The sequence below is a fragment of the Athene cunicularia genome (genome assembly GCF_003259725.1).
Source record: "Athene cunicularia isolate RWA chromosome 3 unlocalized genomic scaffold, athCun1 chr3_part1, whole genome shotgun sequence".
NCBI lineage: Eukaryota > Metazoa > Chordata > Aves > Strigiformes > Strigidae > Athene > Athene cunicularia.
In genome coordinates, this window is record NW_020799097.1 from 16,017,495 (window position 1) to 16,032,318 (window position 14,824).

The following is a 14,824-nucleotide window of genomic DNA, read 5'->3' on the forward strand; positions in this document are numbered from 1 at the left end:
CCCCCCCCCCCCACCCCCCGGCTGTCCACTTATTCACCTTATTTTTTAATGGCCCAGAGATGCCCACCAAGGCCAGGCAGAGACTAGAGGCACTGGTGGAGACATTCCTGCTCTCTACCCCACCCTATAAATACTATCATCTGCTTCAACCAATGCTGGACTAGAAAACCTGTATTTCTAGAGCCTGTGAAGGGGTGCTGGTGGAGATCCTACCATCGTTGTTTGTGTCCATCTGTCTGAAAATCTTGTCTGTTCGCTTCTCGGGAGTGGATTCATCTTCCGGCATTTTCATTACTGATGAAACCATTTTGTAGATTGCCTGAGTAATAATATAAAAAATAAAAATAGATATAGGAAAAACACAACCCAAACAATAAAGCATCAGGACTGAGAAAAAAAAAATTAAGCCTGTAGCAATAAAAAAGGCAGCTGACCCTGGCAGGCAGCTGTGGGACTTTATAAACCAAAACAAATAGGAATTTCTGACTGCAGCTTTTTTTATTTTTCTTTCCTGTATTCATTCACACTTCAAAAGGAGCTGCTGCACTGCTGGGTCAGTTTAAGTGAAAGTCAGGATCTAGATTAATGTGTGAGCAGGACTGAGCTAAGATACAGGAGGCACTGGTGCCTAATTCTCTTTTCTGCAGCTGGGCTAAGGCGTTGCCTCTTCAGCTGGCTCTCAACATACACAGTTACATGTATGCGTGTGGGGTGTTGTATGGACTACAGGTGAATACGGATGTATAGGAATAGGTGTTGTTTTTCTTTGTGGATGGGAAGGAAATGCATTTTCAGACTTACAAGAATGTGAATAAAGATGAAACCTCTTTAGGACATCTGCAGTCCTAAATTATCCCTGCTCATCCACAAGGACCAACCGCTGGGACACTGTCTGGATGCATTATGTGCTTCCCAGTGCACTGGAGACACATCCCAGCTGCAGAGCAGATGGCAAGCAGCCCGCTGCCGAGGCTGAGCCCTGGCCAGTATGTGGGGCAGGGGCACAAGGGGCTCTGGCCCACACAACCCCCCAGTGCAGCCCATGGGCGATGCTCCCCAGTCTTCAGGAGACAAAAATCATACTACAGCCTTTCATTCGGAGCTCACACTGACTCAGATTTGAAGTTTCAAAGTATTAATTTTGAGATTAACGAGCACAATAAAATAGGCATTTGGGGGTTTTTGATCCCACCAACACCCCACTAAGAAATTCCCAGGGACAGCTGCAAGATTTTGGCTGCAGACCAGTCACACAGGGCCCTGTTCATCTCTTCGTCTCTTTCCTCATTTACACCTCACAGGCCCCACCATGGTCCCCAGTGTTGTTTTGGGGACCACAGGCTCAGGAGCTTCCCCAGGCAGAAGGGACCCAGCTCAGCACATCCCTCATCTCCAGCTCCAGCTGTCTCAGGGTGAAGAGGTTACAACAACATGAATAAAACAGAGACAGCACCTCACCTGCACTATTTCTAGCATTTCCCCACGGCTGATGTACCCATTGCCGTCCAGGTCGTACATACTAAACGCCCACTTCAGCTTCTGTTCCAGCTTGCCCCGAGAGGTGACGCTCAGGGCAATGATGAATTCCCTAAAGTCAATCGTCCCATCACCATTGGTGTCAAAAGTGCGGAAGACGTGCTCCGCAAACTTCGACGCATCACCATAGGGGAAAAAATTTGCGTATATTTTTTTGAACTCCTCCACAGTCAAATGGCCCGTTGGGCAATCTTTTAGGAAGCCCTTGTACCACTCCTGCAGCTCATGGTCTGTGAACTCAGTGTTCTCACGCAGGTCCTGGAGCACCTCAGGGCGCAGCTTGCTGTTCTGCTTCCCCATCCTCTTCTGGATCCGGGTTCAGCAGCTGCAAAGCAAGAGAGCACCTGTCTGAGATCCAGCCCCACTTGGTGGAGAGGGCCAGGTGCAGGCAGAGCCCTGCAGGAAATGTAGACCCTGCCCAGGACAAGGAAAAAAGAGAAAAAGGATGCTATAAATCTCTAGGAAAATATCTCATTTCATCTGGCCTCTTTTCCTCCCCTCTAGGCTTTCTCAGTTACTAGTATGCCATGGAAGGACAAGGGAATGCAGTTTGGGAGGGACTATTTGGGCAATATTAACCCGTATTATCATCAATACTTATTATTTGGGAAATAATAATCCTCATTATTTTACTTCTCTGCTACAATCCCACTCCTCTATCATATGGCTTGCAATGCCCAGGTCTGGATCCCAACTCTTGATCCACTCCAACAGGCTGATCTGCGCTGACTGAGTGGGAAGGGAGAGCAGCAGTGATAAAAAATCCATCTGTTCAAAAGTGAAAGTAAGCAGGGATGAAGTGAGGGGCAGGAAGGGCAAATGGCTCTGTGCCAACCACGTTCACATTGCCCAGATAGTCTCTGAAATCCCCTGGCTTATGCAGCATCTTCTCCCTTCTCCCATGACAGTAGCACTGGCACAAGGGACTTCATCCTTCCAGCAGATCTCAACCCTCTGCCTCCCTGGACAAGCAGAGAAAAGGGCTTTTTAAAGCAGTGTTTGGCAACGAAACTCCTTCCTTTTACTGGAGTTTATACTTTTATATAAGCTTATTCGGTAAATTCAATATTCCCCAATGTGGGCAAAAGGGCATTTCAACATCAGTATTATGTCAGCAATTCAGGAAGGGGCTGGGTTTGTCCCCTCCTTTGACAGTGCCTGTGATGTGCAGGTGACTGCTCAGGTGAGACTGCCCAGCCACAGGAAAGCTCCTTCAGCAAAATGAAAGATGGTCAATCTGCACTTAGGAAACAAGAGGAAAAAAAAGATACCATGATCTATTTTTGGCTTTTATCCTCCTCAGCCTTTCATAGCTTCCCAGCAATACCAAACCAAGCTGCCAAGCAAGAGGTTGAATTGCACCTTCTTCCCCAGACTCAAGAAGTTTATTTACAAGCTTTGCACAAAGTCACATCCAAACCCCTGTGACTGGTCTGGCATAAATGACATCTCTCTGCACAGCCTGTTGTGGTTCCGTTAAGCTCACTCACAGCTGAAGCAGAAGACAGGTTAGAAACAGGCCAGCACTGCGTGGCTACTCAGAAACTGCAAGAGCTAAGCAACAAAGCATGCAGAGATGGGGAAAAATATAACGAGGGCTAATTCCCAGAGAGTAAGAATCCCAGGCATGCATGCATGCATAAGAACCTTAAAAAAAATGTTAAAGGTCAGCAAAAAATAAGTTGCTCTACAGCAGAGAGATTTGCAACAGCTGAATTTAAGCTCATTTTATTTGTATTCCACTTAGTCTCTGTGTCACCTCAGCAATGTAAAAAATCCACATCCTGCTCTGTGGCTTAATACTCAGACAAAAACCAGCCAGCTGCTCATTAGTTCAATGCACTGGGCTTAACAGAAAACTGTGTTACCATTAGCACTTCTGTTTTCTAGAAAAGCTGCCAATATTTCAGCTCCAAAGCTTTATTTTTGCCCATTATATTGCAGAGTTTTCTCTGGGGCCCTGACATACCTCTGCTTGCTTCCAACACGCAGGGATGCTACAGCTCTTGGTCCTTGCCAGCATCATCCCTACGAGAGCACTGGGCTGCCCTCCAGTTAAACCTCTAACTCCCAGCTGCTCCCGCTGCCTTTCCATCTTTCAATCTCCCCTGCTCCAGATATTCATCCTTGCAGTACTGAGGGCAGAGAACACAATATTCTACTCTGCTGCAGTCAATTTGCAGAAAACAGTGGCTTGGAACAAATAATGGATCAAGTACAGTCCTTTTTATAAGAGCAGAAATTGTAACACTATGTTTCTGTCCTTGAGTGAGGAGGTGCCTTCAGGTTCCACCCTTCAGTGAACCCCTTCACTTCATGACGCCTGGGTGCTTTGTAAGAGCTACTGTCCCGGGCCAAAAGCAGTCCCTGCCTTGCCAGCTGCTGTCTGGACTTCCTGGGGAGAGGGGCAGGAGGAGCAGCAGAGCCTGCTTAATGTGGGAGCTGAACTTTAAGCAGCTATAGCCTCAGCTTTAACCATGCACAGGGTTAAGGGACTGTAAAACTTTCAACTGGTAGTTAGGAGAAGTTTGAAAAGGTTTAATGCCGTTTCTCTACCTTTACTATTCCTGTTCACTTAACAATAGAGGCCCTTAGACAACAGAGAGGTAAGATGTTACTTTCATTTATTAGATTTCACTGCTTCTACTAGTGGCAAGATATACCCTGTTGATGCATGCTCATTTAGTATCACCTTCAAAAGCTTTATACTCAGGCAATCCTTGCATTCCACAAATTACAGGCCATTTCAATCCTTCCACCTCTTTTACATTGTTTCACATCAGAAAAGTAACGTGCAATGCTGTGAACACAACCCTTTTTTGTTTATGAGCTCTCTGAAAGGCTTCATAATGTGTTCAACCCAAATGTAACACTGCAGTAGTTGTAACCAATTTGTTACGAATAATTAAATAACAAATATTAACACTAATTTATTAAAGCCCATCTAAAAAAAAAAAAACAAAACAACCAACCAGCTTCAATGTGAATTGTGTTGCAGGTATCACCTCCAAAATGAAAGGCCTAAATATTTCATTAATCATGACAGCAACCCCTGCTGCTGGCATCCAACCAACGTTTCATTCAATTGATATAAAATGCTTTCATCAAATCACTTTCCAGAGGCTCAGCGGCTGATTTAGCCACAAGACCACTTGGAGGATGGCTGCTAATGGAAATCACAGGGAGTGGGTCTGGGATGCTCAGGTCAGTCTTGTGATTAGGGCTGTGGGGTGTTTTTTTAACAAGCCTGTACCAGCCAAATCACTCACTGCAGTGGGTGTAGAAGGGAAGGGAGGAGAGACATCCTTGCACCCAGTGTTGCCCCTGGCAGTTAGCAGAGAACCTAACTCCAGCACAGCCTGCCTGTCTCACATTTCCCATCACACCAGAGTGAAATCCAGGGAGGCAATGCCACATACATTGCAGAGAGGTCTGTCCCTACTTGGCTTGACAAGCTAAAGCCCTCAGAGCATCCAGCACTATCATGGCAGTAACAAAAATAATCACAGGAATGCCCTTGAGGTGATCAGACAAGGAAAAGCTTGGAAGCATACTGCAGACCAGTAGACTTCACAAGTATAACACTGATCATGAAAGCAACGTTCAGTCATGTAAGGCACAAACCAGGGGAAATGAAGATGCACTTCTGTTCCAGTTTCACAGAAAAATTTTTGTTAAAATTATGCAGCGTCGCTGCCTGCCTCAATAAGCTAGCTACATTCAGCCAGGCTAGAAACTGAGATGCCAGACAATTCCTACCTGAATACATCCTCTGTCCTAGACTCACCAAAAATAAGCGGTAATCTCACAGCAAAAGCCTAGCAATGAGAAAAAACGGCTTTTACTGAGGCCAAGACACACACCAACTATGCAGCACTACGGGGAGTAACTGTAGCTAACTCTGAAACGGCCAGAGGAGCAATGCTGTGTTTTTACCAATAGATGGACTGGTTGTCAACGTTCACACACTGAAGTATTTGAAATACTTGTAACAAAGCTCATGTACACTTTTACATGAACTCTCCATCAACCAGCAGTTACTGTGGGTAGCAGTGTTCTCTGATCACGTAACCCAGAAAGGCGGAGACCAATCAGGCTTTTTCACTGCAAACCTTCTGAAGGCAGAACCCCTTTGAACTGAACTCCTGATGGGATTCTCTCAGTGCATCAGTTATGGCTGCAAAAAGAGGAATGACTCCTTAGAGATGCACTTCGTTGCGCAACCCCCCTTGGATACTGACCTAGTGTTAATAAAAAGAGGAAGATTGATGAAAATGCCTATCTGTAGAAGAGAGAAAGACAGTGCACAGAGAAATAGAACAAATACTCTTTATATTATCTGAGCTATCTGCTTTGCACGGGGAAATCTAGACCATTTCTCTTGCAGTGCTCACTTATGAAACAGAACAAGCGTGTCTGAGATCTGTTACGGTCCTCAAGCTGTATGGACCACAGTGCCGCTGTGCAGAAGCCCAAAACAAATGAACAGCATAAGCAGCAAATACTGCTCTAATTTAGTCTGAATTGCAAGAACCATTCCCAAATGGGCGGAATATTTTTTTATTAATACACCTAAAGCATCAGATCCATCACTGATGCGTTCTGCCTTGGTGTGCACGAGACAAAAGGATTTCCATGGGGACCTTGTGAGCTTTGGTTGGAAACACTACTTTACACTGATGGTGGACAAACATTTGTGTAGGCTGCCCAGAGAAACTGTGAAGTCTCCATCCTTGGAGACACCGAAAACGCAACTGGATACGACCATGGGCAATCTGCTCTAGCTGACCCTGCTAAAGAAGGTGGGTGGACTGGACTATTTCAAGAGGTCCCTGCCAACCTCAACCATTCTGTGAAATAGCCTCGATATCCTTTTCCCTACGACCAGGTGACAATGAGAGTCACAAGGAGGTCCAGCTCCCCTGAGGTAATTCAGCAACCATGGTGCCTTGTTCTGTGGCTGTATTTTTTTAAAGGTTGATCATTGCATTAAAAATCCAACAAATACATACAAAAACCCACAGGTAGTCCAAATAAAAGCATCAGTCACAGAAGATCTGTGCTGCCACACTTCAGGATCACATCCTTGGGGAAAAGTGTTTTGGGCTCTGGTGAGGACCAGCACACACCAACTTAGTCAACGCACAGATGTACTTAAGAAGCTTCCAGCTCCTGTGGGCCAAGCTGCAAGAGGAAGGTGGGTTCTCGGGCACCTCAGCCAGCAACAAATGCCTAGCATTAAGGAATTACATCCTCTGGACTATGTTTTGCCCAGGGCCAGTCAATGGGTCTGATCTGAACTGGGAGAGGGAATGTGCAATTACATGGGACTGGGGTAGATAACAAACTCTGGAGTAAAGAGCAGATTTTGTTACATGTTTTAATCCAGTATCCTAAGCAACAAACATTGCAATAGACATGGTACAGGATATACCAGTGGGTTGCTATAGATATCTGGTCCTGTCTGGTAAACTCATGTGAACTTCTTTCCTGCCCTGTGGCAAGAGCAGCTCTGACACTCACAGACCAGCTACCACAGCACTCGCTTTGTCTTCCTAAGCTGTAAATTTAGGGTCAAAAGTAACACATTTTGATGAAGTTTGAAGTGCAACAAGGAATATCTTCACCTCTTGAAAAGTTACTAATAGAAGCAGCAAGACAAAAGAGAAACCTCAATCAATAACGCCATGAAAAATTCAATGCCTGCAGAATCGCTGTGGGGTTTGAGATGCGAAAGGCTGGCGTCAAGAGCAGCTGAAGCTCCTTCCTCCGCTGCCTTCGGGGAAACAGAAAGAGAAACGAAACCTGACAAGCGAAGAACAGACCATACTAAATAAATAAATGGGCTTTTAAAATTTTTCACTTTCAATAGCTAATCACACTTTTACTTAGATAAGTGACATTGCTTACGTGCAACTTATTTTCATGTTAAATCCTTTTCAGAAGCTTATTTTAAAAAAGTAAGTGAAGGGGAAGGACCACCCTCTGTATCACCCATATTTTCAGTTCCAGAAAACTTTGTAACAGTTCAGGTATGTACATTGAACATCCTTCCAAAAGTGAATTGGTAACAAACCTTGAGCTACCTTATTTTGTAACTTTATCGATAAACACATACCCAGGAACTGTGTGGTCTTGAAAACCTGATTCCAAGGCTGGGATGAAAACCCACTACAGAAAACCACCTACCCCCAGCTCACCAAAAAAAGACATAATTACAAAGGCTCCAATCCTACAAATAGAGATGTGAGAGGAGTTATTTCCAGGCTGGCACATTAATTTCATGGAGTCAGCTGCAAGGGCTGAAACCTAAGAAATGTACTTTTAGGTCTCTCGATTGTTCCTGTCTATCGAAGTCATTTTACTTGGGATTATAGTCCTGATTTACATGGAAAAATCAATTAGTCTCTGACATCAAGCATCAATGCATTTACTTGAAAACCATTTTACCTTCGTATCACTGGTATGCGGTGCAGAGGCATTTGCAGGTGACAGCAGCAGTGTCTTCCCAGCCATTGCAGTCACTGCAATGAGCCAGGGCACGCTGGTACCCGCCACACCTGCCAACACTGACCCCCATCACCAAGAGATGAGAGTTTGCCATCGAAGACACAGTTACAAATTCACTGCCGAGAAACAAAAGAACCAGAGAACACCCCCAAACATTCATGAAATGCTCCTAATGAGGAAAAAACAAGACCTGCATTGGGACCAGAAAAATGGAAGTTCCTCAGGAAGCTCTCCATATGATATTCTCCAGCTCAGGGAGGAGAGCTTGTTACTGTAAAGGGCAAATATTCCCAATGCAGTAAGAAAAGCACAGAAATATTTCAAGTAAATTACAGAACTGGCTTAATTTGGGTGGAAGAAGATTGGGCAGCAATGCAGCTTGTAACTGCAGACAGGAAACGAAAATCACGAGGAGTGGATTTTCCCTGTCTCCTCCCTCTGCTCTTTTTTTTTTTCCCTACATGAAACCAAGGGAGAAGCAGCCAGCCCTATTTTGCCTTCAGACACTGTGAAAAAAAAAAAAAAAAAAAAAAAAATTACAGTTTGTTTACACAATATTACAGAGCAAGGAAAACATGTCAGCACAATGTCTTAGCACACAAGGTCTTTTTCTGGGAAGGCTGTGTTGCATGAGGAAAAACCCACGTCATGTTCACTGAATATACTATTGTGATAGATGATTTTAAATAAAGCTTTGTAAGTGCAGCCCTGCAGGACAGAGGAAGGCGCCTGATGTGAACGGGGAAATCAGAACACTGAAAATTTTAGAACATTTTAGAAAAAGGGAAGAAAAGTGACAAAAATTAGCACAGGGCATTATATTTTTAATATAATTAAGACCAACGAATTAGCATAGTTGGGCTGTTTTGTCATTGGACTTTAAGTTTCATATGATACATTTAATTGATGAATGAAATCACAGAATAATTCTTGCAAGAATAATCACAGCCCTGAGAGAAAGGAAGCTGGATTAAATTTCAGAAGAATCAGCCAAAATACGGCATTATTAAGAGCCAGCCAATGGCACATGAACAAACCTTGTAGCAGAGCCACGTGGAGAAGCTGGAGAGTTTGGGAACAGTGACACTTGCTAAAGAGACAGTGATAGATGATAATCAGCCCTCAGAAACTGGTCTTCGAGACCATCCTCACTGATAATGATGCTGACCCAGCTGCAGGTACTGTGCTGAAATACAGGGGTAGGAGGAACCAAGGGGATTTCAGGGTAGCCAGTTTGACACAGGGAACAGAAGAGAGTTAGGTTTGTTTCCAAAGAGTGGAAAGAAACTTTTTTTTTTTAAAAAGAAAGCATTATTTAGTAAAAGAATTCTCAAAAATGTCGTTTGAGATACAACTAGCTACATTTAATAAAAATTCAACCAGCATTTATTTAGATGCTTAATTAAAAATACTGAAACACTGGGGGAAAAGAAATCAACCAAAAGAGAAAGATTGTTTGTAACTAACATTTTCATCCACCAAATACACAGCTGTTGCTAACAGTTCATGCTACTACCCATTTTTTTGTTCCAAAAATCTCAAATCTAATATAAGCCCATCCATTTATTTTATTAAAAGCTTTGTAAATGAGCCTTTTTTTTTAACGCACATAATCACTTTAAAATAGCACAAAAACCTCTCATTAACCGCTAGTTCCTTGTAAAAACAGACTCAGCTAAACCAAAATTCTTCTCAAAACAGTTCTCTTCCCCCTTCAGTGGCCACCATTAATGACAGTAATGTATTTATTTTCCTGTTTGTTGAATGAAAAAAACACTGAAGTTAAAAATGTAAAAGCAAACCTAGATTCTGTTTTTTTGCAGAGGTGTAAAAACCCTGCGAAATAAAAACTCTGTAAAAAAGCTATACGAGAACAGCATCCCACCCGAAAGGAAGGAAGGAACCTGGTTCTGCTGGATGCAGCAAATCAGGCACCAGATGATCAAATCTTCTGCTGGTAGGAATCAGCACAAGCTCTACGCTAGCTGAGGAAATTTCTCAAGCCTCAATGCAAGTAACTGTACCTGCCTCACAGGGATTTTTAAAGATTTATTTTTAAAATCAAGGAGCCATAAGTGCAGAGACTACTATCATGTGCAGGAAAGCCATGTCCCCAGCATACACCTTGGACAAGAGTGTGACATAAGGAACGTGACGTGAGGTTTGTGCTCAGTATCAGGGCAACCACAAGCCTCCATGCCTTGAAAACACCAACGCCGAACACCTTCTACTGAATTATAACAAAACCCATGCTGGGATGCAGACACCCAGCTGGGGTCAACGTCCTGCTGTCGTCCTGGGATGGCAAGGTTTGCCCATGACAAGGCATGCCCAGGCCAGTGGCTCCCCATGGGCAACACATGGGAGGGCATGTGCGGGTGTTTGTCCAAGGCAGCGCCTTGGTGGTGTGAACTCCAGACCCAGTGGTCACAGGGATGAGCGGGGTGTTGGCATTCCTGTTAGCTGGATCATGAACACAAAGTGTCATTTTCTACACCTACTGCTAAGATGAGAAGGACACCTTTGCTTGATCAGTGGTGATATGACAGACCATCTCTCTGGCCATGCATGATGTTCAGTGATACGAGCAATATCCCCTCTCACCTCTTACTTTAGTTCCCATCATTAAAAATGGGAGAAGATCTCCAGAAAACATGAGACAACATATTATTTTGTGACTAATTCCTAAAAAAAGAATCAGTACAAAACCAGGCAACACCCCTTCACTGAGCTGTCAGGGACCACACTTACTGGTCTCTCCCAGCCGCTGAGTCCAAGGTAAGCAGAGGCTGATGCAGCAGCGCAGCAGGACACCTCCAGTCCTAGTCCACGCACTAAGTACCTGCAACTTTCATTAATCCTGCATGCTCAACAGTATGATTTGCTTTTAAATGTGGTCACTATAAATTATGCAGAAGAGCTGTATGACCATCTGTCTCAGAGAAAGGGAGTGCTCTGTATCAGGAGACAGCTGAAGACCCCCTGACCCAGACACACGATGACATTTTTAGGGGCACCATGAACAGCCCTATGAAAATCCTTTCTCTCCTCTGGCATTTCTGTGTGGCATTCAACACTTGAATGAAAATCATCTCAGAAGCAAACCATGCAATACACACTGAAGGCATCACTTTTTTCATTAACCTCCACCACAGGGCTCCAGCCCCAGTCATATCCACACCAAATGTGCTTTTCTGAGCGCTACGGGTGAGGGCTGCCTGGAGCTGAGTCTCTGTCAGCAGTCTGGGTAAGACAGCAAATGGAAAATCAAATCACACTGAATTTTGTATTTATATCTAAGTGATGCCAGTAGTGGCCAACTGGGTGTATTTTCCTCCCTAACTGGGTACAGTAGCAGGAAGGAGATGTGATGGTTTCGAAGCAGGAAGCACCCCAACAGGCATGGGATAAGAGCTGACCTCCACCTGAGACCACACAGGGGGGCACATCCTGTCCCACTGCCTCGGTGCCCCGTCAGTGAAGGTCTCAAGTGGAAAAACAGGAAATGAATGTCTTCTCTCGACAGTGATGTTGAAGACAGACATTCATGGGGGAGAAGGAGATAATGGAGAAAACCTACTCCTGATACCACCTTAAGGTCTCTCTTACAGATGTCATTATCTTCATCACTTTGTTTAGCAAAGTCAAAAAAAGAAAAGCACGTAATAAATAAGGTTTTAACATGGGTCACAGACAGTTAAGCTCTTCTGGGTCTAACCATGCCAGAATACTGACCTCAGCCACTTTCTGATCTTTTCATTCATTGGTCTCTGAAGAGACCCTAAGCTATACCTGGTATCAACTACCAGTCAGCTTCACTTCTAACAGGGCTACAGCAAATTCTACTAAACCCAAGACTTTCACTAACTTCTGCACCTTTTACAAACCAAAATCCATGCTAGCCGCAGGTTTTTCTGTTTTGTTTTTTTTTTTTTCTTTTAAATCTCCCTTCCCCAAGGATGACATATCTATTTTCCTGGAAATTTTCAACAACATTTCTGCATGAGGAGAAGGTATCCTGTGTGAGAAAGCATGTCAACAAGACCTTTCCGTAAGTGCAACATTTGCGTAATGTCAACAAAATAATTTATTTTTTCCTCCTGAGAGGAACAGGAAAAAAGTGTTTAAAGGACATGGCAGTGGTTAAAAAGAGGGCTACACTGGTGGATGATGGTGCACTAAGTGGAAGTTTCTGAAGTGATGCCTTCTTCTGGGGTGTGCAGACACCATCTTTCAGCACATAACAGTGAGGCTGCTTCCCTTCACCTTGAAGCCTTCTAACAGCTTTTTGTTGGCGGTACTTATGTTGAAAAGGGAAGGCCAGCAAATGCACCATCTTCAGGGTCAGGGGAGTCAGCTTCAAAACCTATGCAGATGTTTGGAGTCACACTGGCATCAAGGAAGACAATCCTGACAGAGGGAGGTGAAGCTTTATCTGCTCAGCTGAAGGCAGTTCAGACCATGGAGGTACCAGGCAGATCCTCCAGCTGGTGCTCTGGAGGCTGAGCCTCCCATTCAGTCTCTTCTCTCTCCCCTCTGCAAACACAGGCACAATCCTGCTGCTGGGCTTTCCTGAGATATACCCAGCACAACAGAAATAGTTCCACATTTCCCCCACATGCTCTGAAGAGAGTGGGCAGTACCTTAACAGTATTTCAGGTCCTCAGATTCTTGTGGTTATTTTTTTAGCTTCTTGACCCTCTATTGCAGAGATCATGACTTGTCAGACTTTGAGACCTCCCTTACATTTCACAACTAAAATGCAGCAGCAAGCATCAATCGGGCTCCCAAAGGAAGGTCGATCCCCTGTATTTCCTCTCTGCAACACCAACATTTCCAGCTGCAGGATGGGTGGTGGGACAGGGCAGACAGACAGGCATTTATATATCCCATAGCCCAGCTCAGGACTGAGCTCTTTGGCATCCTGATGCCAAAACCTTCCGTTTTGGAAAAGGAGAGGAACTGCAGCAGAGGATGACCCCATTGAACAACAGCACATCGCCCCAGCATGCTGGGTTTTGGAGTGACTCCAAACAGGGTGGGGCTGTGAGGAAGCAGACAAAAGCTTTGGATAGAGATCTACGGGGAGGAAGCGCTTCCTACTTCCTATATTCCACAGAAATGATGAGAGCTTTAAATAACCCTCCTCCTGAGCCCTCCTGAGACCAAAAAGGTTGTCCATGGAAGAAAGTCCTATCTTTCTGGGACCCAGCTGAAGGCTGCCAGGGGTCTCCCATGGGATGTGGCCGCCCCGCTGTGGTTCCCACAACGTTGGTGGGAAGAGGAAGGCTGGGCTGCCTGCAGTCCCATTGTGATCAGCACCATCCAGATAAAAAAGTCTGTGGAAAACACAGAACAGGGCTCTCGGCTCCCCCACCAACAGTGCAGAGCCAGACCTGATCCCCAAGAACATTGTTTGCTGAAAAAGGAAAGATCAAGAAGCTACATTTACACTTTGCAACGCCATCTCAACATCAGACTTTCTCATATGGCCTGTAGGGCTGCAGCTGACCCCTGATTCTGACAGAGACACTCAACCTGCTCAATCCATCCCTCCCCACCTCTGCCGCCACACTAGACCTTCCCCTCTTCCCTCTCTCCTGCCACTCATGTGGTCCCATGTGTAGACCATGGACACTGGAGTCAGGACAACCTATAGGCTGGGCAGCAGTACTGATAAGCAAATAACTGGCATTGACCAAAAAACCCCACCCACTCCTAATGAATACTGATGGAATATTTACTTTGCTTGGATGCAACAGAATCAGACCCTAAATACAGCAGTACATATTTGCAGGCCTCTCAGATCTTTCCTCTGTACAGTACCTCCTCAGTTATCTGTCCATTTTTATGTGTATGTTCAGTTGTCACACCTCTCACCTTCCCTGTTCTCTGCTCTGAGCATCATCCCATGGGAGGAAGCCTGTTTGTCGTTTTTCAACCCATCCTTAGGGTGCTGGAGAACCCGTTACCTATTAACTCAAAAGAAGATGACTTGTGCTGTGCCGAAGGTGCTTAAATCTACATCTCAGATATTTTCAATGGGCTGGAAGATTTAATAACAGCAAATAAGGGAGAAAAGGAAGGAAACGATGGGTTTGGAAAACATCAGTCTTGACAAATTAAACAGCAATGCAGAAGAAATATACTCCAAATTATATTCTCAGAACAAAAATTAAGATATAGGCAGGTGAGAAAGATCTGAGTTGTGCACACATTTCTGCTATGGTCTCTGGTAAGAAATGGCATTGCTTTGAAACCGGACTGAATAAACAAGCTTCACCTTCCTGGAGGAAAAAATTAGTTCATGAATGGCTTTGCACAAAGCAATTACCCACTGGTTTGGAACAGTCGTCTGCGGTTCTGACCTGCTGAGACAGGCATCGAAACCGTGCTTGGCCCAAAACTGGCAGAGATAAAGTTATCAGCTCCTCCCTGGTCTTACAAGGGAGTGAAAGTGTCAAAACTATTTCTCATAGCAATTATCTGCCAGGTTCTGGGCTCAGTGGACAACAAAATGCGCTCTGTAAATGTACTGTTGTTACAAAACTCCTGGGTTATCTCTACTAATTCATATTATGGCAATACAGTAAGCACTCAGCTGAGAAGGAGGCTTTGTTGGTCTAAAATTAGACAAAGTGCAGTAAGAAACAGCCTGTGGCAACACCGAATTCACAGACAAGGATGAGAAGGGCAGACCTGCCTGAGTGCTAGCCCTGGAGAGGAGACACATCCACCACAGGCATGCACTGAAGCAAAGACACTGAGTGCCACCATT

At 44.6% G+C, this 14,824-nt stretch overlaps 1 protein-coding gene across 1 annotated transcript in view; it reads right to left on the minus strand.

Annotated features, from left to right (window-relative positions):
* Window positions 1-14,824, minus strand: part of HPCAL1 (hippocalcin like 1) — a 64,421-nt gene that overhangs the window by 3,362 nt on the left and 46,235 nt on the right. The window contains exons 3-4 of the mRNA XM_026844824.1: window positions 1,459-1,861; window positions 214-319 (exon numbers count right to left, since the gene is read on the minus strand). Of these exons, the coding sequence (XP_026700625.1) occupies window positions 214-319; window positions 1,459-1,836 (484 nt within the window). The 5' untranslated portion in view covers window positions 1,837-1,861. The remainder of the gene's footprint in view (window positions 1-213; window positions 320-1,458; window positions 1,862-14,824) is intronic.